This window comes from Tupaia chinensis, unplaced genomic scaffold, assembly GCF_000334495.1.
Source record: "Tupaia chinensis unplaced genomic scaffold, TupChi_1.0 Scaffold140534_1, whole genome shotgun sequence".
Classification (NCBI taxonomy): Eukaryota; Metazoa; Chordata; class Mammalia; order Scandentia; family Tupaiidae; genus Tupaia; species Tupaia belangeri.
In genome coordinates, this window is record NW_006200409.1 from 166,459 (window position 1) to 192,740 (window position 26,282).

General features: G+C 50.8%; 1 protein-coding gene across 5 annotated transcripts in view; it reads left to right on the forward strand.

Annotated features, from left to right (window-relative positions):
• AFAP1L2 (actin filament associated protein 1 like 2) overlaps positions 1 to 26,095 on the forward strand; it is a 122,212-nt gene extending 96,117 nt beyond the window's left edge. For 3 of the 5 annotated variants that reach the window (XM_006162757.3, XM_006162758.3, XM_006162759.3), the window contains 14 exons: positions 5,855 to 6,060; positions 7,533 to 7,712; positions 10,268 to 10,357; positions 11,948 to 12,032; positions 12,594 to 12,698; positions 15,238 to 15,449; positions 17,521 to 17,666; positions 18,484 to 18,595; positions 19,181 to 19,447; positions 19,526 to 19,694; positions 19,981 to 20,136; positions 23,432 to 23,625; positions 23,747 to 23,869; positions 25,049 to 26,095. In XM_006162757.3, the coding sequence (XP_006162819.1) occupies positions 5,855 to 6,060; positions 7,533 to 7,712; positions 10,268 to 10,357; positions 11,948 to 12,032; positions 12,594 to 12,698; positions 15,238 to 15,449; positions 17,521 to 17,666; positions 18,484 to 18,595; positions 19,181 to 19,447; positions 19,526 to 19,694; positions 19,981 to 20,136; positions 23,432 to 23,625; positions 23,747 to 23,869; positions 25,049 to 25,075 (2,072 nt within the window). In that variant the 3' untranslated portion in view covers positions 25,076 to 26,095. The remainder of the gene's footprint in view (positions 1 to 5,854; positions 6,061 to 7,532; positions 7,713 to 10,267; positions 10,358 to 11,947; positions 12,033 to 12,593; positions 12,699 to 15,237; positions 15,450 to 17,520; positions 17,667 to 18,483; positions 18,596 to 19,180; positions 19,448 to 19,525; positions 19,695 to 19,980; positions 20,137 to 23,431; positions 23,626 to 23,746; positions 23,870 to 25,048) is intronic. The other 2 variants (XM_014593411.2, XM_014593410.2) reach the window with 2 other exon arrangements.
• Positions 26,096 to 26,282: the final 187 nt, after the last annotated feature.

The following is a 26,282-nucleotide window of genomic DNA, read 5'->3' on the forward strand; positions in this document are numbered from 1 at the left end:
GTGTGGGCCCCCAAAATTTTTTTTTTTTTTTTTTTTTTTTTTTAAATAGGAAAGCCCCTCTGGTAGTATAACCTTGAGCACATTCCCAAATGAAGTGGGGAGATGGGTTGGGCAGAAATGCACATGAATTTTCCAGACAGAGAGCACAGTATATTTAAAGGCCTTGAGGCAGGAGTGCTCCGAGGTGTGATGAGGGAGGAGCAGGTGAGATGAGGGAGAGGGACAGGTGATGGGGACACAGAAGGGGCTGTGGGCCACAGTGAGGACTTCTCTCTGAAGAGCCTGGAAACTTTCAGGAGATTACTTAGTGACCAACCTACCTCGAGTACTGAAGGTTGCCCAGGGAGCACTGTGCAAACGGGCAGTATGCAGACAGGGCTCCTGCTAGAACCCTCTGGCCTTGGCCCATGGTTCTCAGCCCAAGGAGCTGGATTGAAATGCCCTTGGCATAGGGGTTCTATTACCCAGAGAGGCTCCAAAGCTTCTGGAAGAGGTAGGTTGCAGCCCTGGTTTCTGGCAACTGGACTCTGGTCCTCCCTTTCTTATCTGCTCTTTCCTTTCTTCTCAAGTGAAAGGGCTTTGAAAGCATGAAGCGATTTGCAGATGGAAAGGCAAGGGCCCCAGGTGGTAGGAATGAACATAGCTGAGGAGGGGCCTTGTGTCCTCCTTGAGAAAGAACAGGACAGGGACGAGTGGGACCAGGGACTGGGAGTCCTGTGGGCTTCTCCTTGTTTTCCCTCACACTTCCCCTAGTGCCCCAGGAATTATGTGGGAGGCAAGGACCTGACCCCGCTGTGGTTACTGCGAGAGGCTGGCTTTGTGGGCAAACGTCCCTAACTTTAACCCACGGAGCATGGAGGTGCTGCCAAGTCACCGGTCCGAGCTGAGATTTCAGACCAAAGCGGAGGGCGTGGTGCTGCTGTCTGGGGCATTGTGAAGGTGGAAACCATGACTCACTGTGGTGAGCACCTCCATGCGTCTTAAACCCGTCTATCCCGGGTGTGGCCCATGCCAGCCGGGGCTTGCCTCCCAGACATACTCGGGGGCCTGTTTGTGGGGCAGACACTTCATCTAGACACAAACAAGTGATGAGAAAGGCCTGGGCTTTGTGGAGTTTGTCTCACGACTGTGAGTTCATGTGAGTTGTAGCCAGGGCAAGGGAGGTCATCCCAGACAGCTTGAACTCACCATGGGGATTGGGTCCAGAAAGCTCTGAGACACAGGAAATTCAGCCATGGAAGTATACAGCAAGGTGAGGAGGATGGCCTTGCCTCTCCAGCCAGCAAAGCCTTGGGGATGACTTGGGAGCAGTGGTTACACTTGGTGTGGGCGGTTGTCCATAAGCCAGCCTGTTCTCACTTCCTGCCTCTCCCCACACCTGTTGGAGCTGTGTGCCGTGCAGTTAGTGGCAGGAGGAATGAGTGCTGGGCCCTGCCCCTTACTCAAGGTGCTTGGCCGGGCTGAGATTTCCTGACTTCCTGCAGGTCAGTTGCTGGGATTCTTGTCTCCACAGTGCCCCACTGGGTCAGATCCTCTTTCCACAAACACTGAGTGAGTACCCGATGGCTCTGCTGGAGTTATTAAAGTCTGTCCTTCTTGCCCAAGAATCAGATACTTCACTAATGCTGTCTCCTCTTGGATAATGGTGGCTGCTATATCAAATAATCCCCCAGTTTTAGGCTTTTTTTTTTTTTTTAAGATTTCTTTTTTAAGTTTACTCATTCATTTCTTTCATGAGTAAGGAAGGTAGAGAGGGTGAGACAGAGAGATAGCACCCCCAATAAAGTCTGGATGTCACACTTCACCCCCAGCCTCAGCCGGCCCCACATCACGCATACATATGTATCCAGAGGAATCAGAGCAGTCTGCAAATGTGAACCCAGAACCTTCCCATATTGGTCAGCATCACAGAACATCATATTTGCTACTGTGCCACTGTCTGGTTCCCATTGCAATTTATAATACACAAGAAAAATCTCTGGGTCAGCAGGTGGCATGGTAGTTAAGGTGCTAGACTCCCACACAGCCAACCACACTTAGAGTTCTGGACCTGGCTGGCTCCTTGAATATCACACTGGTGCATGTGCGTGCATGTCTAAAATCCTGAGAGGAGAACAGAGACGGGATTGAGTGTGGCCATGCACCCTGGGGTGTGATTTCTTACTTTCCCTTTCATTGTCTCTCTCTGGTGAGTATATGTACCCTATGGGAAAAAAAAAACCCTAAATAATAATAATAATAATAATAATAATAATAGTTTGTTTCTCACTCCTGGAGTAGAATGGTGTGCGTGTCCCTGGTCCTCATCTACTGTAAGGTATCCAGGCTCCTTCATGTTTGGTTCAGCCACCCTTGAGAGTCACAGAACCCTCTGCTGCTTAAATATGCCAGCCAGAAGTACACACACCTCATCTACCCGCATTCCACTGGGGATAGGTTGTCATGTGGTCATCGCTGCATGCGAAGGGGGCCAGGAAATAGTGTTCTTGTCGGACCATGGCCTCACAGGACCAGCCCACACTTCCAGTGGGCCAGCACTAACCTCTGGTGCACAGGCAGCCAGGCTACATCTGGGCGTCTCTCTTTGTGTCCCTGTTCTTGGGTATGTCCCTGTCTTCATCTTGTCTCTCTCTTCTTGCCTCTCTCTGTCCTTTTGGATATCGTGCAGGTCATTCTGGCGAATTTGTTCCCACTGGAGTCCCCAGATGGGTGCAAGTGCCCGAAGGAGTCATTTATGCCACAATCACTCTGGGTACTGCTTGTCTCCAGACCTGGCATGCCAGTGGCTGCTGCCTTGCCTGCCTGCTGCCTGGCTCTGAGATGGGTGCATGCCCCGAGGTGGCACTGCTCGTGTTTGTCCTCATGCATGCATCCTGCGTGTGCGTGCCTGTGCGGTTTCCTCCCAGAGTGGCTTCCTTGGCCTTTCAGAGACTCACGCTGCCTGCAGCACCGGCACGCGTGGCTGAAAGTCCTAGGGCATGCATAGCTGTTCTGCCCTTGGTTCCCAAGGACTTCCAGCAGACCCCAGAGGGGGACAGGCTACTGGGACAGCAAACATAGGGATGGAATAATATGAGCATCCTGCCTTTCCTTCCTGATTACCCTGCACCCTCTAGAAGCCAAGTATCTGTTTTAAGAATAACTTATATTTATGGTGTGCTATGATCCCTCTTAGGGATAAGTAAAATTATTAATGCATTTTCCCTAAACTTCCTCCAAGCTACTCCAGGAACTATGATTAGCTGTTTCTTCTTTTTTAGCTTCCTGAACCATGGAGGAGGGTGGGCAGCCCTTCGATTCTCAGTGAAATATATTGGACAACTCCAGAGGCACAAAACAGTGGGATTTTTCCCCACTTCACACTAAACTCTATAACTTCATCCACTAATTTTCGTTATAAAGAAATAGCCCCAATGATATTGTATCTTTCTCTTATTTCACTTTTTTTTCTTTTTCATTTAACAGAGGTCATGTGCACTGATCAGGATAAGAGAGTGAGAGGAGAGAGGGAGAGGGAGAGGGAAGAAGAGAGAGAAAGAGAAAGTACCCCACAATGAGGCACGGTCATGCTGCAATCATATGCACACATGCCCAACATGTTTTTCAAGCTACCTGGGCTAGGATTCAAACCACAGTCAGCCCTGTGGGATCCAGCTCACTGTGCACAATACTTAGCTACTGCACTACACGGTCAGCACTTATTTCACTTATTCTACAAATAATACAATATTATGAGGAAAACAAAACTTTTTAAAAACCTTGATCCTGTTCCAACAGGAGGCATGGTGGTTAAGGCACTAGACTGTGGTTCAAGTCCCGACGTGGCAGCTTGCTTTCTCACTTTCTCTCTCTCACTCACTCAATCTCTGGTGAGTGTACATGCCCTATAGCAAAACTTAAAAAGCAGAAAATAAAACAAACAACCCTGATCTTACTTCCTTGTCAGATCAACTATTTTGAGTTCTTTCTGTTGCCTTACAGTACTGATCTGCGTGCATATGTGATTCTAAGTGTGCTTCCCTTCTTATCATTGTAGTTTAGGGAGACTCTGGAATGACAGACTAGTTTTCCAAGTTGCAGTTGCAGGGTATGCGCCTGAGTGAGTGCAGTCATACTTAACTTACCTGTCCCCTTCTGCTGACTCTCAAGTAGCACTTCAATGAATATTTTAATGCATGTAACATTCTCCCCTCATCTTTTTGGGAAAAAAAAAAACTAGTTTCCTAGGATAGACTTCCAGGACTGAGATTATTGGATCAAAGAGTACTGGTGTGTTCAGAGCTCTGGAAACAGCAGGCTGCCAGACTGCTTTCTGAGGGGCTGTGTTAACTTACGCGCTCCCAGCGATATTACAGTTCAGGCTCCCCCACTGGGAAGTACTGTTATTTTCAATCTTTGCTTATTTAATAGATATAGAATTATGAACTGTGTAACTTTTTATTAGGCCCTGAAGAGGGGTCATACCACACTGTTTCTAGAGGAAAACGACACTAAAATATGTAAAGCATTAGTTTTAGAAAGATTAAAACAAAATTCAAAGCACCTTTACATTGACACTGTCATTAGAATAACTGTTGCAGTGTCCCAATTCTGTTTTCCTATATTTTAATTCAAATGTGGTTCTGATTTTTTACAGCAATGCAGATAAGATGAGGGCTTCTGGACTCTTTGGGGATAGGGCCCATGGGGGTGTCTCTCTTCTTCTGTTATTTTCTCTATTCATGATAGAGCATGCGCACATACATGTGAGAGAGAGACAGGGGAGCACCCTCCACAGGGTCTGGTCACACCATGATCCCCGGCCTGCAGTCCTCCCAGCTATTCCATTTCTGCAGGTGTCATAGAAGGGAAGTCGGAGCAAGCCCGCCTTGAGGACAGGACAGGGGTGGCCATGTGGAAGTTATGGGGGGGCAGAGAGTGGGCCTGTTTTCTGACTATTAGTGCTGCCCAGGAATGGGAGGGAGTGTCCAGTGGTCATGAGGTGAAGCGCTCTCTTTCCAAGAGGCACATAGGTCGAGCATTGAGGTTACGAAAGATGGGCATCCTGTACTGAGCCAGAGATTGAACTGGGGATCCTAAGCTTTCTTCTTCTCCATGCTTTTTAGAGGTAATAGATGATTAATTGATTGATTGAGTGAGTGAGTAAATATATTTTTCAAGTTTATTTTATTTCTTCCATACGAGAGAGAGAGAGACCAATATCCCCAACAGAGTCTTGACCCTGTCATTCTCCCGCACCCCCCAGCCTCAGCCAGCCCTGGGTCATGGATGTGCTCAGGGAGGTCTCCAAATGAGAACCAAGAACCTTCCCATGTAGGTCACAGAGCATCACATTTTGCCACTACAACACTATCCAATCCCCCAAAGAAAGGTAATTTCTGAAGAGCCACAGCCCCTTCCGCTAACCCAGGACAGAATCAGGCCCAGCCAGGCAGGCTCTAGAGGCCTTCCAAGCTTCAGCTCTGGCTCCTGACTCCCTAGAATGACAGAGGACCAGGCCTGGAAGAACCCAGAAAGGTCCCAACTCACCTCCCTCATTTGAGGAGAGCTGATCTTCTCAAGAGCAAACGGTCGGCCTGTTGGGGCAGTGCCTCTCAGGGGCTCTGTGGGGTCTGAGATGGCAGAGTTTGAGGAGGGAAAGGCAGAGACTTTAATTTTAAGTTACTTGAGTTTTGTGGCCAGGGGCAGCATCGGGGATTGTGGGCATGAAAGGCAGCCCTGGCCTCAGGGAGGTCTGCTTCTAAGCACGAAGAGGCAGGAGGGTTGTGACCCAGGGCCACTGGCCCGTCCGGCATGCTGCCCTCCTCAGCCATGCTTGCCTGGCAGGCCCTGACAGAGCAGGTCTTCCTTGCAGAGGACGGAGAGGCCGTGAGCAGCTCCTACGAGTCCTACGACGAGGACGAAAACAGCAAGAGCAAGTCGGCCCCCTACCAGTGGCCCTCACCTGAGGCCAGCATCGAGCTGATGCGCGACGCCCGCATCTGTGCCTTCCTGTGGCGCAAGAAGTGGCTGGGGCAGTGGGCCAAGCAGCTCTGCGTCATCAGGGACACCAGACTCCTGGTCAGTGGGCCCCACAGCTCCTTTTGGGGTGGTGGAAGGAGAGGGGGTACAGTTTGGGGCCTGATACCAGGACTTACAGCCTTTTTCTATAGGAGATTTTATCGCACCGCCCCACCCTAAATTGTCTGCAGAAACTTGTGTGTGCACACGAATGTGCTTTTTCTGAACTAGAAAGGCCTACAGAATATCCCATCTCTGACGTGCCAGGAATTAGAAGAGTTTGTAGTTTGGATTTTTTTTCAGACCTTTGGAATATTTGTGTGTACATGATGAGGTAGCCTGGGGATAGGACTCAAGTCTAAACATGAAATTCGTTTATGTTTCATGTATACCTTATCCATACAGCCTGAGGTCATTTCCTACTATATTTTTGTATTTCAGCATTTCAACTAAGACCCATCCCAAGAGGTCAGAAGTAGAATTTTTCACTTGTATCATGTCAGAGTCAAAAAGTTTCAGATGAGGAGCATTTCGGATTTGGGGGTTTGGAACGTTTAGCCTGTGGTCGTTTTCATCAGGCTCTCAAAGGGGGCTGCGATTACCACCCCGCCCCCTCCCCCTCCCACCCCACACACCTTTTCTTTTGAGAAAGACACACCTTTCTGTCCCCTGGTCCTTCCTCACATCCTGACCCCTGCAGGCCAATCAGGGCTCCCACAGCCCAGCCCGCAGCCCCAGTTGTGTCCACTGCTTCCATCTGTGTAGCGCACGAGCCAGAACTACCTTCCCAGAAGCCGCAATGTTTGGAATTATCGATTGCAAGAAAAGACCATGAAAGGAATTAGAAGATACTACTCTGACAACAGTCCTAGTTCCTGTTTTAAATGAACATTTGTGATTGTAGATCCTGATTTGCAGTTCCCCAGAATTACTCTAAACACCTTTTGTCACTGGCTGCCGTGAGCTCTGCTCTGTACAAGTGTCATTTCAGGCAGTCCTACTAAGCAACTCTTTAAGGGCCCTCGTCCTGCAACTGAGACATGGAGCCGGGGAGCATTCTCTCCTGTAGGGGAAGAAGGCTCCTTCCTTTCTTGCTAACATATCATTCCCTAACTTGGCAGATAATAAGCTTTATTTTTGTACCCTATGGATCCTTTTCTGAGCAAACCAAGAATTGCAGAGCCGTGTAGACATGGTCAAAGTTTGTTCCACCACAGTGAGGTGAAAGTTGTCTACAGAGGACATATTTTAGGGCCTTCCTCACCCCAGGCCTAGAGCAAGATGGAGTCACTTGGAGAAGCAGGGTCCTGGGGCACCCCTGGCTGAAGCCTGAGAGAAGGAGGTATGAAGGAGAGGGAGACAGATGTTAAGGACCAGAGTTGCTGCTACTTGAGGTCAAAGCTCTGGGCCTGCTGTTGGGTGTCCAGCCTCGTGGACTCAGTGGGTTAAGTAGGTCCCTCAGTGTCCAGTGGATCCTCTCCTTTGCAGATCTTCACTAGGTAAAGTCATGTGTCTTCTTCCTTTTCTTCCAGTGCTACAAATCCTCCAAGGATCACAGCCCTCAGCTGGATGTGAACCTGCTGGGCAGCAGCGTCATTCACAAGGAGAAGCACGTGCGGAAGAAGGAGCACAAGCTGAAGATCACGCCAATGAACGCCGATGTGATCGTGCTGGGCCTGCAGAGCAAGGACCAAGCTGAGCAGTGGCTCCGGGTGAGGGAGACCAGGCTGCTGGGGAAAAGGGCCCCCCCCTCCAGGGCTCACTCTGAGGGGCTCCTGGAGTTCTGGCTCCCAGCTCTTCCTAGAGGGTTGGATGATACAGTCAGGGGTAGAGTCTGTGATCCTCAAGGTCCCAGGCCCCTGCATTCTAAGTGATAGCTGTCAGGCTTATGGCATCTGAGCGTGGCACTTTGCTGCAAGGTCTGATACCTTCTCGGTAGCCCAGACTCGGGATGCAGTTCAAGTCCACTCACCATTTTGCCTCTAGTGAGATATCAGGCATCTCTTTATTAAAGAATAAATATCACTGCCATTGGTTAAGTATTTCCAGCAAAACTGGGCCACCCCAGGGCCGACTGTGGATTCTGATCCCTGGGTTGGTTTGAAAAATGCATCCAATTTTGCATTCATGCCAAGGATCCTGATGAGCTGGAGGACAACAGGAAAACGATGCAGTGTGACAAGATCCTGTGAGGTGCTCTCTGACATAAATAAAATGGACTGACTGAAAAAAAAAAGTTGTTATCAAGGACCATGGACTTTTAGCAAATTTAACCCACTTACCCACCCTGGGGGTAGCTGGGCAATGTTATGTGCCCATTTCACAAGAGTGGACATTAAGGCTCAGGCAGTGGAGGTGACTCATCAAGGTCACTGGGCACGTGAGGGGCAGTACTGGCTTTCAGCCATAGGTCTGTGACCACCAAACTGTGTTTTCTACCCCACGATGCACATGCTCAGTTCTGCCTGCACTTACCCGGTGTGCGCTGTGGAGCACCTGGGGAAGGGCTTGCTTGCCAATGTTATAGCTTGATGATTCCAGAAGGCATGAGGTTTGTACCAGGAAGGGACCCACAGTTGCAAAGGGGTCTCCAAATGTGGCAGGCCCCCTGGTGAGGCTAGGGAGAATCCGAGCAGCTCCTTACCCCTTCCTTCTGCCCACTGCCCTATCATGGCCATGGTGGCATTTCCAGCATGGGAGTATTTGATTTCCTCACCAGCCCGGCTAAACCAAACTACCTCATTGAGCCTGTCAGGAACAGACCTGGATCACCCTATCAGAGTGGCTGAAAATAATACCTGCGTGAGGCAATGGCCACCCCTAGTGCTTAGGACCCATATTTGGAGCAGGTGGGCTATTTTTGTGAACCCACTAAATGTTTTGAGAATTCTAGTCCTAGCCTACAGGAGTCTAAAGCTTATAGAAGGGACCTCAATCCTTATTATAATTAGAAAAAAGAAAAGATTTTTGTCAGTATATGCGCTCACAAGAGAAAGAAAAGGAGAGAGAGAAAGCATCCCCCAGAGGGTGTGGTCATGCTGCAGTTCCTTTTCCTCCACTTCTCCACCCTCTGGGGATCTGGGGGCATGCATGCACGTGTGCCTGGCATGTTTTTCAAGCCACCAGGACTGGAACTTGAACTGCTCAGTTGGCCATATGGGATCTGGCTCCCTTAACCACCAGGCTAAGAGGCAACCCCCTTAGTACAGAGTGAGTAAGACAGGGTATAGGAAAAGAAGGATTGATGAGGACCAGGAGGACTTGTTTTTGGTGTAGAACAAAGTCCCAACTGGAGTCAATTTCAGATGTGAGAAATGCCTCATTTTCCCCTTCTCCAGAGCCAGCCAACCTTTGCTCTTTGGCTCTTATTTTATTTTATTGAAGTTGACCAGAAAGAGACAGAGAGAGAGAGAAAGAAAGTGAGAAAGCAAGCTGCCAGGGTGGAGATTTGAACCTCAGTCAGCCATGTGGGAGTCCAGTCACCTTAACCACCACGCCACCTGCCAACCCTGGCTCTTCTTATTTTAAACCCATTTCCAGAAATGCTCTAGGCAGAGACCCGAAAAGGAAGATCTCAAGTCACTCCTGCTAGCTCTATACCCCCAGGAGGCTTCTGATGGGCAGCATGTTTGTGGGGGTTCTGGGCTGTGTCCCCTGGGACTTCCCCAGGTGGGCCTTGGCTCCCATTGGGGGTGCTGCCTGGTGTAGTCAGAGCCACCTCTGACTTCCTGCATCTGTCTGCACCCAGCCCAGGCCCAGGGGCAGTTACAAGGTGGGCTTCCCAAGGAGGGTGGGTCAATGGGGGAAGGCAGGCCTAGCAAGCTGGAGGTCAGCCCAAGGCAGTTTGCAGGCCTGCTCCTAAGCAGAATCCTATGGCCCCCTAAATTCAGGGACCATCCAGCCAGTGCCACCATTCCTCACACCCACAACAGGTCAGATCCCTGGCCAAGACGGTGGCAGGAAGGGGGCTTGTGGAGTCCACAACAGGCGACTCAGGTCATCTTTGGGCTTTGGGCAAAGGCCCTCAATCTCCTACTCCCAGAATGTGCAGAAGCCTGCATGAAAGGACCAAGCAGCAAGCTCTCTCCACCACAGCCTGCCCAGCTGGGTCCGAAGGTGGCTCTCTGTTCTTAGAAAAATGCATCTGCTCTCTCACCTCTACCCACTCTTCTGACCTGGGCTCCGCTTTGGTCTGTCTGCAAGTGCAGGTCAGGAGGGCCTCTCTCAGACAGCCCAGCCTCTGCTGACCACTATCCTCTCACTTCAGGTCATCCAGGAGGTCAGCGGCCTGCCCTGCGAAAGCATGTTTGAAGGAAACCAGTACACCTCAGATGCCCAGCGGCCTAACTGTCAGAAAGTAAGCCTCTACCTCTACCCGCCTGGGAGCAACCAATTCCACTTGTTTTTTCCTCTGTAAAAATGAAAAGTGTAAAATTGGGAGCTTGGCTTTTGTATTTCAGACCAATTAATAAGAAACATGACTGCTTGGATAAGAGCAGAAATTTTGGCTTGGCAGGAAAATGGATGAAACTGATACGGACCTGAAATGTTTTCTTGCTTGGAGGGAGAGCTTTATTAGAACAGAAGGAACTTTGCTCCACATTCTTCAGCAGATTTACTGTATGAGGCTCTCCCTTCCAACGTATCCCCAGTAGAGCCTCAGAGTCGGGGCGATGCTTGGTGCCAATCCCTGTCAAAGGGCTCTAGTGTCCATTTGCAGGGAGTGCTGGGCTCGAGAGTCACGGTCCGAGAGGTTGGGTTGGGGCTGGCCAAGGAGAGGGCTGTCATCTAGGAGGTCACATTTCATGTCCCTGGGTCTCTGCAGGTGGGTACCTTGAAGCCCGGGCATGTACAGAGCAGCCAGAGGGTCATTGTTCCATTTTGGGATCCTCGGGCCTGGCAGAGAGAAGAGCAATGGGGTGTGCAGAGGGCTTGAGCTGGGTGGAGGCCCTTTGTTCTCTGGGAGGGCACAGGAGAAGTCCCACCCGGAGAAATACCCACATCCCTTCTGCAGAGACTTCAGAGGGGTGACGTTTCGGCTGCTTCACTCAGTCCTCGGCCACTGACAAGAAAACAAAAGTCTGAGTGTCTTTGGAGTTTCTTCACACTGGGCTGAGAAACAAGAGCTCCCCCTAAAGACCCGGCGTGTTTCCTGGCCGGGGACGTCCCAGGACCCTGCCTAATGGTCCTGCTAACAGAGAGGCCTTTGGCTCCTTTCCCAGGGGTCTGCAGGAGGAGGTCCTCTTGAAGAGGCCTGGTGGGACTGGTCTGAGTGCTGCCTGCTCTCACAGAAGCAGGGCTACACTTCCGCAGGGGTGCCCTCTGGGCCCAGCACTGCCCAGGATGTCACCCCACCTGACACATGTGCAGACTGAGGCTCAGGAGGGCTCATTGAACTTGCGCACCAGACTAGCTGCAGGGTACCCAAGCCAGGCCGTAGATCGCGGTCTGGTCCCCTGCACATGAGCCAGCCCCGCTCTGAAGCCCATCGTGCTAGCTCGATAGTCGCCTCTCGAAGACTTCCTTGGACTCCCAGTATGGGCGGTCCTCAGCTTGACAGTCGCCCTCACTGAGGTGTGGACACTGACCTGGGGCTGCCTGCCTGCCTCCCATTGACTAGCCACTGTCACATCAGGTTGAGCCGCCATGTGGAACACTTGCGAGCAATGATGGGTGGTGGCTTGAGGGTGGAGATGGTGCCATGGTTTGGGACAGGGGCCTTCAGGGACAGAGGGAGAGGGCAGGGCTTCCAGAGAGCCCCAGAGAAGAGCATGGCCAGTGTCCTACTGGCCACCCAGGTGCTGCTATTTGGGTAGCTGGTGGGCGTCTCTGGTCAGGTGACCTCCAGCCTATACCTAAGAGCCACCTGTTATTTTCACTCTAGTTGAAGTCTCACGATAACAGTTTCCAGCCAGTAATTCCCTCTTCACCTCCCTTTCATTCACAGCCAGATATAGCTGAGAAGTACCTGTCTGCTTCGGAGTTTGGGAGCTCTGTGGATGGCCACCCTGAGGCCCCAGAGGCCAAAGACGGTAACAGCACCACAGCTCTCAGCCTCACGGTCAGGAAGGCGATGGTGCTCCAGGAACTGAGCCTTGGCTGTCTGGCTCAACCCTCGTGGATTTCAGCAGCCAGATTGATAAATTACCGCCAGTTTATAGACTATGTGGAAATGCTGTACCCAATAGATCCAGAAAAAAAAAAAAAAGAGAGAGAGAGAAAAATGGCCAAACTGAAGTCAGGTTTCATGAAATGCTGGGGGTAGAATAGTCTTCGTCTCTTCTTATTAACTAGCCAACTCAAATTTCTGAGAATTAATACAGGCTCTAAAGACTCTCAAATGCTTATAGATTCTCTGAGAAGTCTTTGTGATTTAAGAAAGTTTAGTGACTCCTAACTCTGGCCCGCAGATGCTGGTTTGAAGAACAGACTCGTGTGTGTGCATGCATGTGCATGCATGCATGCCCAGGTGCACGCCATGGAGGAGGGAGGGGTGGATATAGTGGAAGTGGGTTTGCTATTTCTCCCGCCTCTATTTGGGCACATGGGTGAGCTGTGTGCAATGCTGACTGCTTTCTCTCTCATCTTGACAGTCAAAAAGAAATGTTCTGCCGGTCTCAAACTGAGCAACCTAATGAACCTGGGCAGGAAGAAATCCACCTCGCTGGAGCCTCCAGACAGGTCCCTCGAGACCTCCAGTAAGACCCTTAGCGGCCTCCAAGACCAGAGGGCTAGTTCACCGGGTTGGAGCCTTCTCCGGGGAGGCGAGTTCAGACAGCAAAGGCAGAGGGTCTCGGGTCTTGCTTTAAGCATTGCTGGGCTAAAAAGAGCCCACACGCTTTGGTTTCCATTTGTCTTCAGTGCAGGTCGTTCTTTCTGCCTAGCCAGACTCTTGCTGGAATGGTGGATCCTTTGTGGAAGTGAAGGGTAACTGATTGGTGTCCTCTTAATATTCTTTTAAAAATGATGTTCATTTGGTCTGTATTTCTGGAGATGGAAGGCACAGTGTTAGGAAGGGGAACCTGGCACAGTCCTGAGAGATGACCACCCAGGAGAGCCGGTGACTTTATACTCCTAAGTACATACTGTGTCGTCCTTGTAGCTCTGGGGTCAGAGATGGCTTTGTGGGCCTGAGGCTTGAAGGAGGTGGGAGCAGAGTAGCCTGGAATGGCGCCTGTGGGCAGAGCCAAGACCAAGATAGGAACACATAAGCGCTGTTAGGAAGACAATGAGGAACCTGTGCTGCTGGCACAGAGTGTGGGGGTACCATGAGCCCCTAGAGCTCATCTTTACTGCCCTTACTCACACCTGAGGAAACCGAAGGCAGGAGAGGAGATAGACCTCTTCTAGAAAATATCCTGCAGCACGCGCAGTGCCCTGATCCCCAAGCTGGGGCTTAGTGCCGACTGCAAAGCCTCCCACCCCCAGAAGGCCCTTCCATCCACCTCTGGGCCTGTTCCTCTTCCTCATCAGAGTCACACCCATCCTGGACTCTCTTCCCGAGCTCCAGTTAAGTTTGCTTGGCTGGGAAAGGATGGGAAGGCAGCAGGTGGGTCTTACCCTGGGAGCCCCTGCTTCTCCAGCTAGGGCACTGGGTAGGGGCCCAACGCTGGCTGCCTCTGCAGTCTTGGAGGACACGAGGTTTGGCGTGGAAGCCCAGTCCCAGGGAGTCACTGCTGGGATGTGGCTGGTTATCGCAGAGGTCTTCTCAGCAGCTCAGCAGGCTCCTGCCCCTGTGGCTGGGGAGGGCGAGAGAGTTCAGTTGCTCTCCTGCCCAGGCCGTGAGGTGTGTGCAGATCTGAACTCCCACCTCTCCTGACCCAGAGATCTCTTTGGTCCAGAGAACTATGACGAGTGAGTGTGGCATCTGCCCGGATGGCCTGGAGTTCCCAGTCCTGGTGTCTAATTCTTCCGCCCTGCTGTGTGATATGGTGTTAATGTGGTTGGGAGACAGTCAGCCCCACTGTGTGTCCGGCACTGGGCTGCGTGGGAAGTGGCCGTGCAGTTGCACCCTACAGTCTCACTCATCGTGGCCAAGGCCCAGAGCAGCGGCCACTCCCTCGGGGATGGGTGGAGGTAGCCAATTGCTAAGCTAGTGCCTCTGGGAAGGCAGGGAGCCTGGGAGATGTCAGCCCCCACAGGTGGGTGTGCAGAGGGTCCTGAAGGCTGCATTTCACTCAGTTTCGTAGCCCTCATCACAATGCTGTGCTCGGTGTGTGGCATCAGCTATGGGGGGAAAAGGCTTGCCCTCTCCTTGGGAAACTGAACCCAACACATGCAGTCATTTGAGGATAAAAAAGAATTGCATGATGGGCATCCCCCTGCTGGCAGTTCTTGTGTCCCTGGGGAAGAGGCCACAGGACTTTCTTTGATGCTATACCTGGGGCTGCCTGCCTGCCTCCCACTGGCCACAGCTGGGCCAATGTCACATCAGATTGAGCCTCCCTGTGGAGAACTTGGGAGTGAGGACAAGTGGTGGCCTGGAGATGGGGAAGGTGCTGAGAGATGGGACGGGGGCTCTCAGAGAGGAAGGTGGAAGGCAGGTTCTCCAGAGAGCCCCCGAGAGAAGTGTGGCCAGTGTCCTCCTGGGCCCTGGAAAGGAAGGAGGCACAGCTCCTGCCCTTGAGGAGCTTACCGTGTCTAGCTGGGGAGGCCAACAGCGTTTCACTGAGCCCAATCCAAGCGTCTAACAAAGGCAGAGCACGGAGTTGGCCCAGGGAGGACCAGGAGGAAGAAGGCAGTTCAGGCTGAGTGTGAAAGGCCAGGGATGGAAGGACTGTCAGGGAGACTGCAGGGTTGCAGGGGCGACAGGGTTGAACTTGCCACAAGGACATGTGGACTGGGGGAGCTTCCTGCACACTGAGCCACCAGAGGCAGGAGGCGGGCTGCTGGCTGGGCACAGAGCTGTGGAGATGAGGCCCCAGCGTGGGGGCCTCTGCCCGTCACATACTCACTGGCCTGGTCTGATATGGACACTACTCACTTCTCTCTGGCATACTTTTGTCCCAAACCAGTGCAGCTGTGCTACCCATCTTCAAAGGGTCCAGCTGCTTACACGGAGGAAGACGACAGTGCTATAAGACATGCAGCCTCCATGAGATGACAAGGGCGTGACAGGTTCTGGGATTCCTGGGGAGACTCTCAGGAGGCCTGGTGGCTCATCACTGCCTAGCCTCCTCCCGTCCCGAGGCCTCCTCCTCTCCTGCAGCCTCGTCCCCTCTGCGTCTCCCCCTGCAGGCTACCTGAACGTGCTGGTGAACAGCCAGTGGAAGTCCCGTTGGTGCTCCGTCAGGGACAGTCACCTGCACTTCTACCAGGACCGGAACCGGAGCAGGGTGGCCCAGCAGCCCCTCAGCCTGGTGGGCTGCGAGGTGGTCCCAGACCCGAGCCCCGACCACCTCTATTCCTTCCGCATTCTCCACAACGGCGAGGAGCTGGCCAAGCTCGAGGTATCGCTGGCCTGTGGGGCAGGTGGCAGGGACAGCCAGGGCGCAGAAGTCACAGCTGTTGGCTGCCAGTCTCAAGTAATCCTACCGAGGGAGGATGTAGCTACACATTATTTTTACTTCCTCTGCCTGAGATTGTTTGCATTTAAAAAAATTTCCATTCCTTTTCTAACCTCAGAGTGGTTGTGTTATAGGAGTGGGTCAATGAGTGACTTCCTGCACTTAGGGCAAGAAGATTATTTATAACTCGCTGCACTGCAGGAAAGTTTCTGGGGCTTCAAAGTGGGTGCTGTTTAGTTTGCCCGAACCAGCTGGGCCAGCCTCTGTTAGAGCTTGTCTGGGGGGAAGAATTCGCTTTGTGACACAATTACAATGCCCCCACTCCCCGCCCTCTGTTTGATGTGATGTTATAGCTACAAAAATAGAAGGTGACATAATGTCTTGCAGTGAGCTGGGGCAGGCAGATCCCAAGTTCTTTCCACACACACAGGCATCCACTTGCTGGTTCACTCCTGTTCACTTAGTCCTGTAGCCAGGGATCTTGGTTCAGAGTTTGCTCCAGTACCGCCCTCTGGTGGCTATGAGAACCACATCGCAGCACCTCCCAGGGACAAACTTGTACTCATTCACCATCCAAGTCCCTAAATGCAAATGTCTTCTCAGTACAGTAAAACAGTGATCAAGAGAGAAACGCTCCCTATCCCTGTGGAACTCGTGTTGTAGTGTGAGAGTGTGATGGGACTCAGTCACCTACCCAAGAAATTGCTTAGTTCAGTTGCTGACAAGTGGGGTGTGTCCTGAGTATGTGCTGGATGGGTGGGGGACTGCAGGAAGGAAGGGGCAGGCTTGATCCTAGGAGCAGTGGAGCCCCTGGAGAGTCAGTCATCAGGGTGGACCTCGTGCTCAGATTTGGATTTTGAGATGTTTCCTTCAGCTCCTGGTGGGGGTGGGAGTTGATGGAAGGACAAGAGGAACAGAATAAGACTTTTTCTAATAGCATTTTTTAAAAGAATTTTTAATTTAATTTTTTAGTATCATTATTTTGTAAATTTACTATAGGGCACATGTGCTCACCAGAGAGACAGAGAGGGAGGGAGGAAAGTGAGCACGTGAGCTGCCAGGTCTGGGACTTGAACCAGAGTCAGCCATGTGGGAGTCCAGCATCCCAACCACCACAGCGCCTGCTGGCCCCCAAATGAGACTTACAAGGAGGCTGTTACAGTTGCCCAGGGCAGAGCTGGCAGGAACTCAAAAGGGGGGAAGAGGTGTAGTGAGAAATCTGGCTGAAGATAAATGGGAAGAGGAAGCCAGCCAAACTATCCCGTTCAGCTTCCAGCTGCTTCTCGGAAGAGAATGTAGTAGGAAGGGCGGTAGAGCTATGTGACACCATGCCGATGCCGGAGTGGTTTTGCCTCATGAATATTAACCTATAGCTTTGATAGAATTCCAGTTTTCTTCTCTTTATAAAGGCAAGAAAAACTGTTGACATTTTCATAGAAGTATCTGATGAGCATGCACCATCCCCTGGGAGAGACCGAGCACCAAACTCCCTGAGATTTAGTTCGTGATTTAGCAGAGCTCACGGAGCTGGTGGAAGGCATTTAGGACATCTTGACTATATTGAAGCCACAAGCCAAAGTAACAACGAATGTTATTTCTTAGCAGGGATCCAGGCAACCTTTAGAGTTACCGTGATAAACTGACAGGGGATGGCTCATCAAGTAGCTGTCAACCTAAAATGCACACAATTTGTCAATAGTTCACAATGATAACTACAAACAGGTGCTAACTATTAAAATGATTGCTAACGATCACCTAGAAACAGATATAAATCATATATGACACCTGGGACAAATGTCCATAGCATAATGGAGGTGGCTTCAGGATGTCACTGTCAGGAGATGATTTTTGGAATTATTGGAGGATGAGACCAGCTGGTAAAAAAGGACCTGGCTCGGGCTTCCTCAGAGGCTTGCCTGGGTGGGGATTGGATAGGGGTCCTTATGTCCTGGTGGCAAGGGGCTGGCACCAGACAGCTCACCCCTGTCCTGCTCATGTGTCTCGGCCCTTCCAGGCTAAGACCTCCGAGGAAATGGGCCACTGGCTCGGCCTCCTGCTCTCTGAGTCAGGCTCTAAGACGGACCCGGAAGAGTTCACCTATGACTACGTGGATGCCGATAGGGTTTCCTGTATTGTGAGTGCGGCCAAAAACTCTCTCTTGTGAGTATGAAGCAGCTTTCCCTCTGCACCTCACATTGCTTGCCATGCTTCTAGACCATGGGCCCAGACTGGTCTCTGGTGGCCAGCTGGAGCAGGCGGCAGCTGAGAACACAGGGCTAGGCCCTGCTCTGGCCAGCAGCAGGAGGATGCAAAGTCCATGGCTCTGGGGAGCCCTCAGGAAGCCAGGTCAGGAGGTCGGAATTATACCCGGGCCTCAGCCCCTAGTAACAGCTGTGGCATCGCTGGCTCTGGTTAGATGCCTTCAGCTCTTTGGGCAGAGATGGCACCTTTTCTGACTTTCACTTGTCCTTCCTGCCAATGCCGCACTTCTTCTGGACCCCTATGGCACAACCTGGAGTAAACAGAGCAGGGGCTGGTTCTTGTGCTTTCCAGGTGTGCAAGCTAGGGCTCAGGACAGGTGGTATGGCCAGTACTGGGGGGAGGAGGGGAGTTGCTGAGCCATAGAAATGGAATCTGTTTTCTTCTGCATGAAATGGGGATATACCATAGTATCTAGTCTGTGTGTCGTGAAGATGAAGAGGATTTTGTTGGTGGTGGAAGGAGATCCCAAAGGGGAAGAATCAAAGAAGATGGCAAAAGGATCCTAAGGGGAGGGCTGTGGGGCAAGGGGAGCTTGGTTTTCTGGAAGGGGAATCTGGAACCAAGACCTCCAGGAGGAAGGCTCTGGAGATAGTCCCCCAGACTCACCAGCCAACACTTTCATGGCACCACTGGTTAATTTGAATCTTTCAGTGCTGAGGCTTTTAGCAGCCTGTCCTGGGTAGGTCATGATGCTGTGTCCTGCTGTGTCTCCCAGGCTGATGCAGAGAAAGTTCTCAGAGCCAAACACGTACATCGATGGCCTACCCCGCCAGGGTCGCCAGGAGGATCTGTATGATGACGTGGAAGTGTCAGAGCTGACAGCAGCGGTAAGGACTGACTGGGCAGTGGTTGGGAGCTGCCCAGTCCTCGGTGGTTTGATGCCAGAGATCATTAGCTAATCCCTGCAACAACTGGGCTCCGAGTCACCTATAGGGCCATCAGCATAGTGACCCAGGTGCAGCAAGGTCATCCATGGTACATGAGGCTATGCAGCTTGCCTGGGTTGGGGACTTTCCTGGATAAAACAGCTGGCTAACTGCACTGGTCAGGGCAGGAGTGGTGCTGGGGTTGAAGCAGGGACACCATTGGTCTTCAGGGTCCAAGTTGACAGTTGAGGAATGATCATGGCTGGCAGTTCCCATGTGCTGGGCACTGAAGTTGGTGCTGTGCTAAGGGCTTCAGGTAGACAGTCCCATTTAATCCTAACCACCGTAGAGAAGTACTGCTATTTCCCTCTTTATAGGTGAGGAATAGGTTTGGAGAAGTTAGGTCGTAAGTCCTGGGTCTTCCACTCTTCCAGTACTGAGCAAGTGGCTCCCTGGAACTCTAATGTGGGGCGGGGATAGCAGCTCTGAGGTGGGAGTGAGCGAGCCCAGATAACAGTGGATGCCACCTGATTCTTTCTCTTACAGATGGAGCTCACCGAGGAAGCCGCCCCTGCCACAGAGACTCTGAGCAAGAGCGAGCTCAGCCGTGTCTACCTGGACCTCACGCCCGTCAAGTCCTTCCTACATAGCCCCAGCGGGGCCCAGGCCCAGGCTACCTCCCCATTATCATCCTCCCTGGATAATCCAACCGAGGCCTTCCCTGCAGACCCGGGCCCAGGTCCTGCCCTGGAAGAACCCTGCATAAAGTCTCCAGAGTGCCTGGAGCAGCAGGTACAGGACGTCCCCCAGCAGGTGAGCTGAACCACCTTCCCACCTTCCCTGCACCCCCCTCCCCGCCGCTGGCTAAGTCATGTTTGCTCCCATCCAAAGCAGGTGGAGAGTCCAGAGTCTGAGGAACAGTCACTGAAAGTCGCCACCATTAAAATCCAGACAGAACAGCAGAAAATCTCCTTCCCACCAAGCTGCTCCGACACTGTGGTTGTGACCCCAGCGGGCACCAGCCCCCCTGTGAAGGACAGGCTGAAGGCCACCTCTGCAGGTGCTTGTGCCAGAAAAGAGCTTAACATTTTGGACATAGCTTGGAGGAGTGAGCCTGAGCCCCCTCCTTTCCAGATAAGGAAACGGGGGTTCAGAGGGGTGAACCTTACCCAGGGTCACACAACAAAGGTTTGGGCCCAGTTTCCTTTCCTGTCTGTCGGGCTAGCCTGGCACTCAGCTCTGATTTGCCAAAGCCCTAGGCTTGTTCTGAGCCTGGCGACTGGGCCCAAGGACGGCCCTCGTCATCCAGCCCAGGTAACTCGGGCTTCTTCTCTCTGGGTTCATAGAGATCAAACTGGGCAAGAATCGGACGGAAGCCGAGGTGAAGAGGTACACAGAGGAGAAGGAGAGGCTCGAGAAGAAGAAGGAGGAAATCCGGGGGCACCTGGCTCAGCTCCGCAAGGAGAAACGCGAGCTGAAAGAGACCCTGTTAAAATGTACAGGTGAGGGGTTGCCCAGGTGGGCCTGGGCTGCTGGGGGATGGATCTGGATCTGCCGCCTGCCTTCCAGACCCGGGAGCCTCGGCCCCTTCAGCCCATGGCACAGGCGGGCACTCCCCTGCAGGTCCTCAGTCAACTCCAGTCCTGTGTGAAAGGTCGCCGTCCTGTACAGAGGCCCTCCTGCCACATAGCAGTAGGACCGGCAGGTAGTGGAAAAGGCCAGTCAGAGGAAGAAATCTTTTAAAATTACATGTAGGCCTTTACTATTTTATTTCTACTTAAATGTATATGAGAAACTTCAAAAAGTTTGTGGGAAAATGGAATGAAATACAAGTTCTGGACAAACTCCCTTGGTCTGGTGGTTAAAGCAGCCAGATACATATGGTTGATGGCTTGAGTCCTGGACCTGGCAGCCTGAGAAACACCCCGGATGTGTGTGTGTGCCCAAAATCCTGAAAGAGAAGTGGAGGAAAGGGGGTTACGGTGTGATCACCCCCCCTGAGGAGTGTTTTCTCCCTCTCCATCTCTCTGTCTCTCTCTGGCAAATACATGCACCTTCTAACAACAACAAAAAAGTACAAATGTTATCTTTTGCAGAACATTTTGAAATCCATGCACAATTTTTTCGTAACTAGAATTCTTTTGGGGAAGACCCCTTTATTCTATTTCTTAGTTCTTTTTTTTTTTTCCTTTTCTTTAGAGGTTTTTGCCATAGGGCATGTGTGCTCACTGGAGAGAGAGATACAGAGATATGAGAGGGAAAGTGAGAAAACACCCCTCAAGGGGGGTGGCCACACTGCAATTCTCCATTCTCTTCCTGGGGTTTTGGGCATGCACACACACGTGCCCTGCATGGGTTTCAAGCCAGTAGGTCTGGGACTCAAACCACAGTTGGCCATGTGGGAATCCAATGCCATCTGCTGGCCCCCTCTTAGTCCTTTTGTTTTTTTTCTTTTTTGATGTCATGCCAACCTGTCACCACAGAGTTTGAGACCGGGGTCAGCTGACTGGAGTCCTTTGTTATTGTTTTTAGTAGCTATACCTGCAGTGCACCATTCTTCTTTAAAATGAACTGAAACTTAACACACTTGCAAAGAAATCTGAGTCTCAGACTATTTCCAAATCATCCTCATATCAATCCGCAGCTGTTTCCTAGCAACTTACCTCTGATAGACCCTTCCCATACCATGGGACTTAGTTTTCATAGAGTAACTCTGTGCTCATTTCAAATGTAAATGGCAGCATGGTGACAATAGGGACCACTGGCATTGCAGGTACGGAGAAAAACTGAAATGATTTCTGGGACGGTTTTAATATGATTGGTGAAGGGAGGTCTTGGGGTTTTATCTTGTTTTTTGTTTTTGTTTTTTGTTTTTTGGAGAGATTTTTGCCATAGGGTTTGCCAAAGACACAGAGAGACAGAATGCTAGAAATCAGCCCCCCAGGGGGATGGCCGCGCCGCAATCCCTTCTCCACCGTTCTCCTCTCAGGATCTTGGGCACCCATGCATATGTGCCCTGAGTGAGTTTGAAGCCACTGGGTCCAGGACTCAAACTTCAGTTAGTCATGTGGGAGTCCAGCGATGTAACCACCATGCCATCTGCTGGCCCCTACCCAGTTGTTTAATCACAGCTTTATTGAGGTATAATTCACACATTGTTCAATCGATTCATTTGAAGTGTACAAACCAGAGCAGCCCTTTCTCCCCTACATGGGTATTCTAACTGGGAGAGGAGAGAATTTTCAGCAAACTTTATTCTCTTGGGAAATAAGTCCCAGAAGACTCTAGGTTAGTAAGTCACAGATTTTTTTTTTTTTTTGAGAGGTTTTTCGCTATAGGGCGCGTGTACTCGCCAGACAGACAGAGAGAGACATTAGAGATAGAAAGCGAGAAATCACCCCCCAGGGGGGATGGTCACGCTGCAGTCCCTTCTCCTCCATTCTCCTCTTGGGATCTTGGGCACGCACACACACGCTCCCGGTGTGAGTTTAAGCCACCAGGTCCGGGACGCGAACCGTGGTCGACTACGTGGGAGTCCAGCGACATAGCCATTACGCTAAGTGCTGGTTGCCAGTAAGTCACAGATTTTAAGGAAATGATTCTTAAAGTGTTGGTATTGACTACTAAATTTTTTAAGCTTTTTTTTTTTAATGTATTCAGTATAATTTTTTGGTTGGTATTTAGTATTAAACTCTAAGCACAAAACCATCTTTAACACATTTTCTCAACTTTCTTTTCCTCTATGATTCTTTTCTTAAACATAGGTCCCAATTATTGCTTGACCTCTGACAAAGGCTTTCACATAAAACTTGCAAACAGCATGAGTTTTCTGGGTGGCGGTTGGCTCCTGCCCAGGAGTCTCTGGGGAACTCATGTGGTACCATCATTCTTCCAGCAGCGAGCTCCTCGGGTGGCCTCCTGCAGGCCGTTACCTCTTGGCACTGCAGTAGCAACCTGAGAAGCCCAAGTTAAGGGAAGCATAACACAGGGCCGAGAAGGTGCCAGGGCCAAGGGCCCCTGCTCCATAGGCCCAGGGAAGCACCAAGTGCCAGAGGATTGAGGGAACTGTGTGGGCAGGGCGGCACAGCCCCGCCATCCTCCAAGAGTCAGTCATGGATATTGTGAGTGCACAGAGGTAAGGAGACGGTAGCTGAACTTCCTTTCTACCAAGCCAAGACTAGTGGATAGGGACACAAGCTATTGACTAGGACTTCTCTCACTCTACTGGGACACTAACAATACCATATAGAGGGGTCAACAGATGGTGTAGTGGTTATGTCGCTGGACTCCCACATGGCAAACCACAGTTCGAGCCCCGGACTCAGTGACTTGAAAATCATGTTGGGTGCATGTGTATGTGGACCCAAGATCCCAGGAGGAAAATGGAGGAGAAAGGATTGTGGGGTAGCCATCCCCCCCACAGCGGGTGATTTCTCACTCTCTTACTGTCTCTGTCTCTGTCTGGTGAGCACACACTCCCTAAAGCAAAAACCCCTTTAAAAAAAGAGCAGATGTCAAAATATCTAAGAGTCTCAGGCATATGGCCCCTTGCAAAGGCAGAACTCACTTCATCCAGAGCCTTTCCAGCCTTTGCAGAACACTAACGGCCTGGGCATCAAGGCGGTCGCTGCACTCTGAGAGGCCCAGCCCAGCTCTGAGGCTTGGAGCCAGGCCTGCAATCCATTTCTACCTGGGATCTTCTCTGGCACCAGTGTGTTCAGTGCTGCCTCTGCCCAGAAGGGCTCCCTGGCCTCGGCTGGGATGCTGTTCTCTGCAGCTGTCTTATTCTCTCTGCAGACAAGGGAGTCCTGGCCAGCCTCGAGCAGAAGCTGAAGGAGATTGACGAGGAGTGCCGGATCGAGGAGAGCAGGCGTGTGGACCTTGAGCTTAACATCATGGAGGTGAAGGACAACCTGAAGAAGGCTGAGGCGGGGCCTGTGACACTGGGCACCACTGTGGACACCTCCCACTTGGAGAATGTGAGCCCCCGCGTGAGTGCAGGGAACTGCTGCTACTCTGAGTGGCTTGCAAGGCCTTGTGGACATGGCGGGGGGAGGTGGGTTGTGTCTTCATTCCCATGACTCAGCCTTTGCCCTCTGCCTATAACCACAGCCCAAAGCTGCCACCCCCATCCCCACCCCTGACTGCACCCCAGTCAACTCTGCAACCGCACTGAAGAACAGGCCTCTTTCGGTCATGGTCACAGGCAAAGGCACCGTTCTCCAGAAAGCCAAGGTAAGTGGTCACGCCCAGCCTCCCTCGGAGCCAGCGCAACTCTCGCTAGGGTGGGGCCCATCTTCTGACCCAGTGTACACTTTGTGCCCTAGCACCAGATCTGAGTGAGGGCTCTAGGCAGGAAGCAGCAGTGGCTCTGGCGTCGGTGTGCCATGGGCTCAGTCTTTTGCACTGACCGGTCAGAAAGTACCTGTACTCGGTCCACGTGTTCTTACCTGTACTCCCAAGGCCAGGAATGTCCTTGACTACCCATCACTCAGTCATCCAGATTCTAGGGAACAGCTGCAGCTCAGGAATGATTATGACTGAAGAGTATTCAAAGTCAGTGACTGCAGGCCAGCAGGTGGCATGGAGGTTAGGGCAGCTGGGTCCCACAGGGCTGACTTGGTGATTGGAGTCCCAGACCCAGCTTGAAAATCATGCCAGGCATGTGTGCATGAGTGCCTGAAATCCCAAGAGAAGAACGGAGGAGAAAGGACTGTGGTGTGGCCATCCCCTCTGGGGGGGGGAGGGGTTGCTTTCTCACTTTCCCTCTGTTTGTGCCACTCTCTGGGCAGTGCATGCACCCAAGAGCAAAACTAACACCACCCCCCCAAAAAAAAATAAAAATAAAAAACAACAAAGTCAGCAGCTCCAAAGGACTTCTGCCATTAAAACTCAAGAAACAGATTTAGACAGGCGGTGCCCTGGGTTGTCCATCCATCCAGGGGCAAAATGTCAGCAAGGTATAAAGAAGGAATGGATGATGCTATGACTGGGCTTCTCTCTGAGGGCTGATAGGCAGTCTTACTAATCCTTTACTGCCTTGTACAATAAAGGACAGGCCGAGACCTGCTTTTATTATTAGTATTATTATTTGACAAACTCTGTTCTTTATTTCTATCCTGCCTATTTGGAGGTACCCACATCAATGACTGTTAAGCCCACGTGAGCACACAAACCACTGCCCCATCACTCGCAGCATGCTCTGCTGGGCCACAGCCTCAAAATCTCTTACTAGGTATTCCAAGCAATGGTGAACACACAGGGTTTGAAACGTAGTTGCCATCTCTACTCCTGACTCCCTCTGTGCTTAGAATATGTCCTTACATATTTTTTCCTATGTCTATCAAGGTTGCTATGGAGGATAACTAACTTTCTTTTTTTGGGGGGGTGGATGCTATTTGAATGGCATCCTAGGAATGGGAGAAGAAAGGAACAAGTTAGAAAACAAGCTTCATCCCAAGATTCTCACATCAGTACGGACCTTGGTGACAATCCTCCTTTGTTCGAGTCTTCACTAAAGCAGCAAGTCTGAAAGAGCAGGACTGCTTAGAAGATACAGGAAGGACCGGGGTACTATGAACGGACAGCTGAAACTAAGAGGACATACAGTCCCTCTTAGAGCCGAAGGAAATAATACAACAGAAAAAAGAAGGCTTCTTTAGAGACCTAAGTCTATTTGACATTAAAAAAAGACATTGTATTTAGGGATGTTCTGTGTGTGTGTGTGTGTGTGTGTGTGTGTGTGTGCGCGCATGAGCGTGTGTGCGTGCGTGTGTATTTTAAGTTTTCATCAATTGCTTTATCAAGATTTCTAAGTAGTGAAAAGCTTCCAACTTAGGTGGAAGAAAAATCTAGGTAGCAGGGCCCTGTCTCACTGGTCACGTGGGTTTGGTGACTAAAAAGACCTAAACTGCTGACCATCATCTCTTATCCAATACTTACCAGTGTCGGGGCTTAAACCGTCCTTGCCTCCAATATTAGCAGGCCCAGTGCAGTATTCAGTGTTTTTAAACAGCATGGACACAAAATGTATAACACTATGAAATGAATTTTGAGCAACAGTGATGGGGAAAATACTTGAGACCAAGCGGAGGCACTGACCCTTCTAAGGTAAAGGCATTTTTCTAGCCCAAGGCAGGTCCAAATCAATTGCCATTAAATAAAATCAGAAGTGATGCTGTATCATATCGGAACACAATATTTAAAATCCTAGGATTTAGAACAATGAATATTGTGTTTTGAGATTTAACTTTGTTTTTTGTTTTCTTTTTGTTTTTTTTACATTACCATAGAACAAAATTATCCTGTGTTTACAGAGTCAATCCTGTGGTCAGGCCATTTTTAAGAGAAGAAATATTTAATATAATACTCTCTAAGTCCTTGTTTTTAAGTTCTGTTTAATGCCCAGTCCCCTGCCAAGAAAAAAAGTGGTGACTTTTGCTTAAGGTGGTCTCCCTCTTCTATCAAAGTTGGTCGTGCTGTTCTCTGTGCTGCCCTGTCTGTGCCGCCGATGGCATTGTTTTTAACACGGTTGAAACATTTCATCTATCATCTCTGTCTCATTTCTGGGGGTTCTGAACCAGTTTTTGAACACTGGTTCCTGAGATCTAAAGATCTTTTTATTCTTATTGTCTTTCTAATCCCAGGG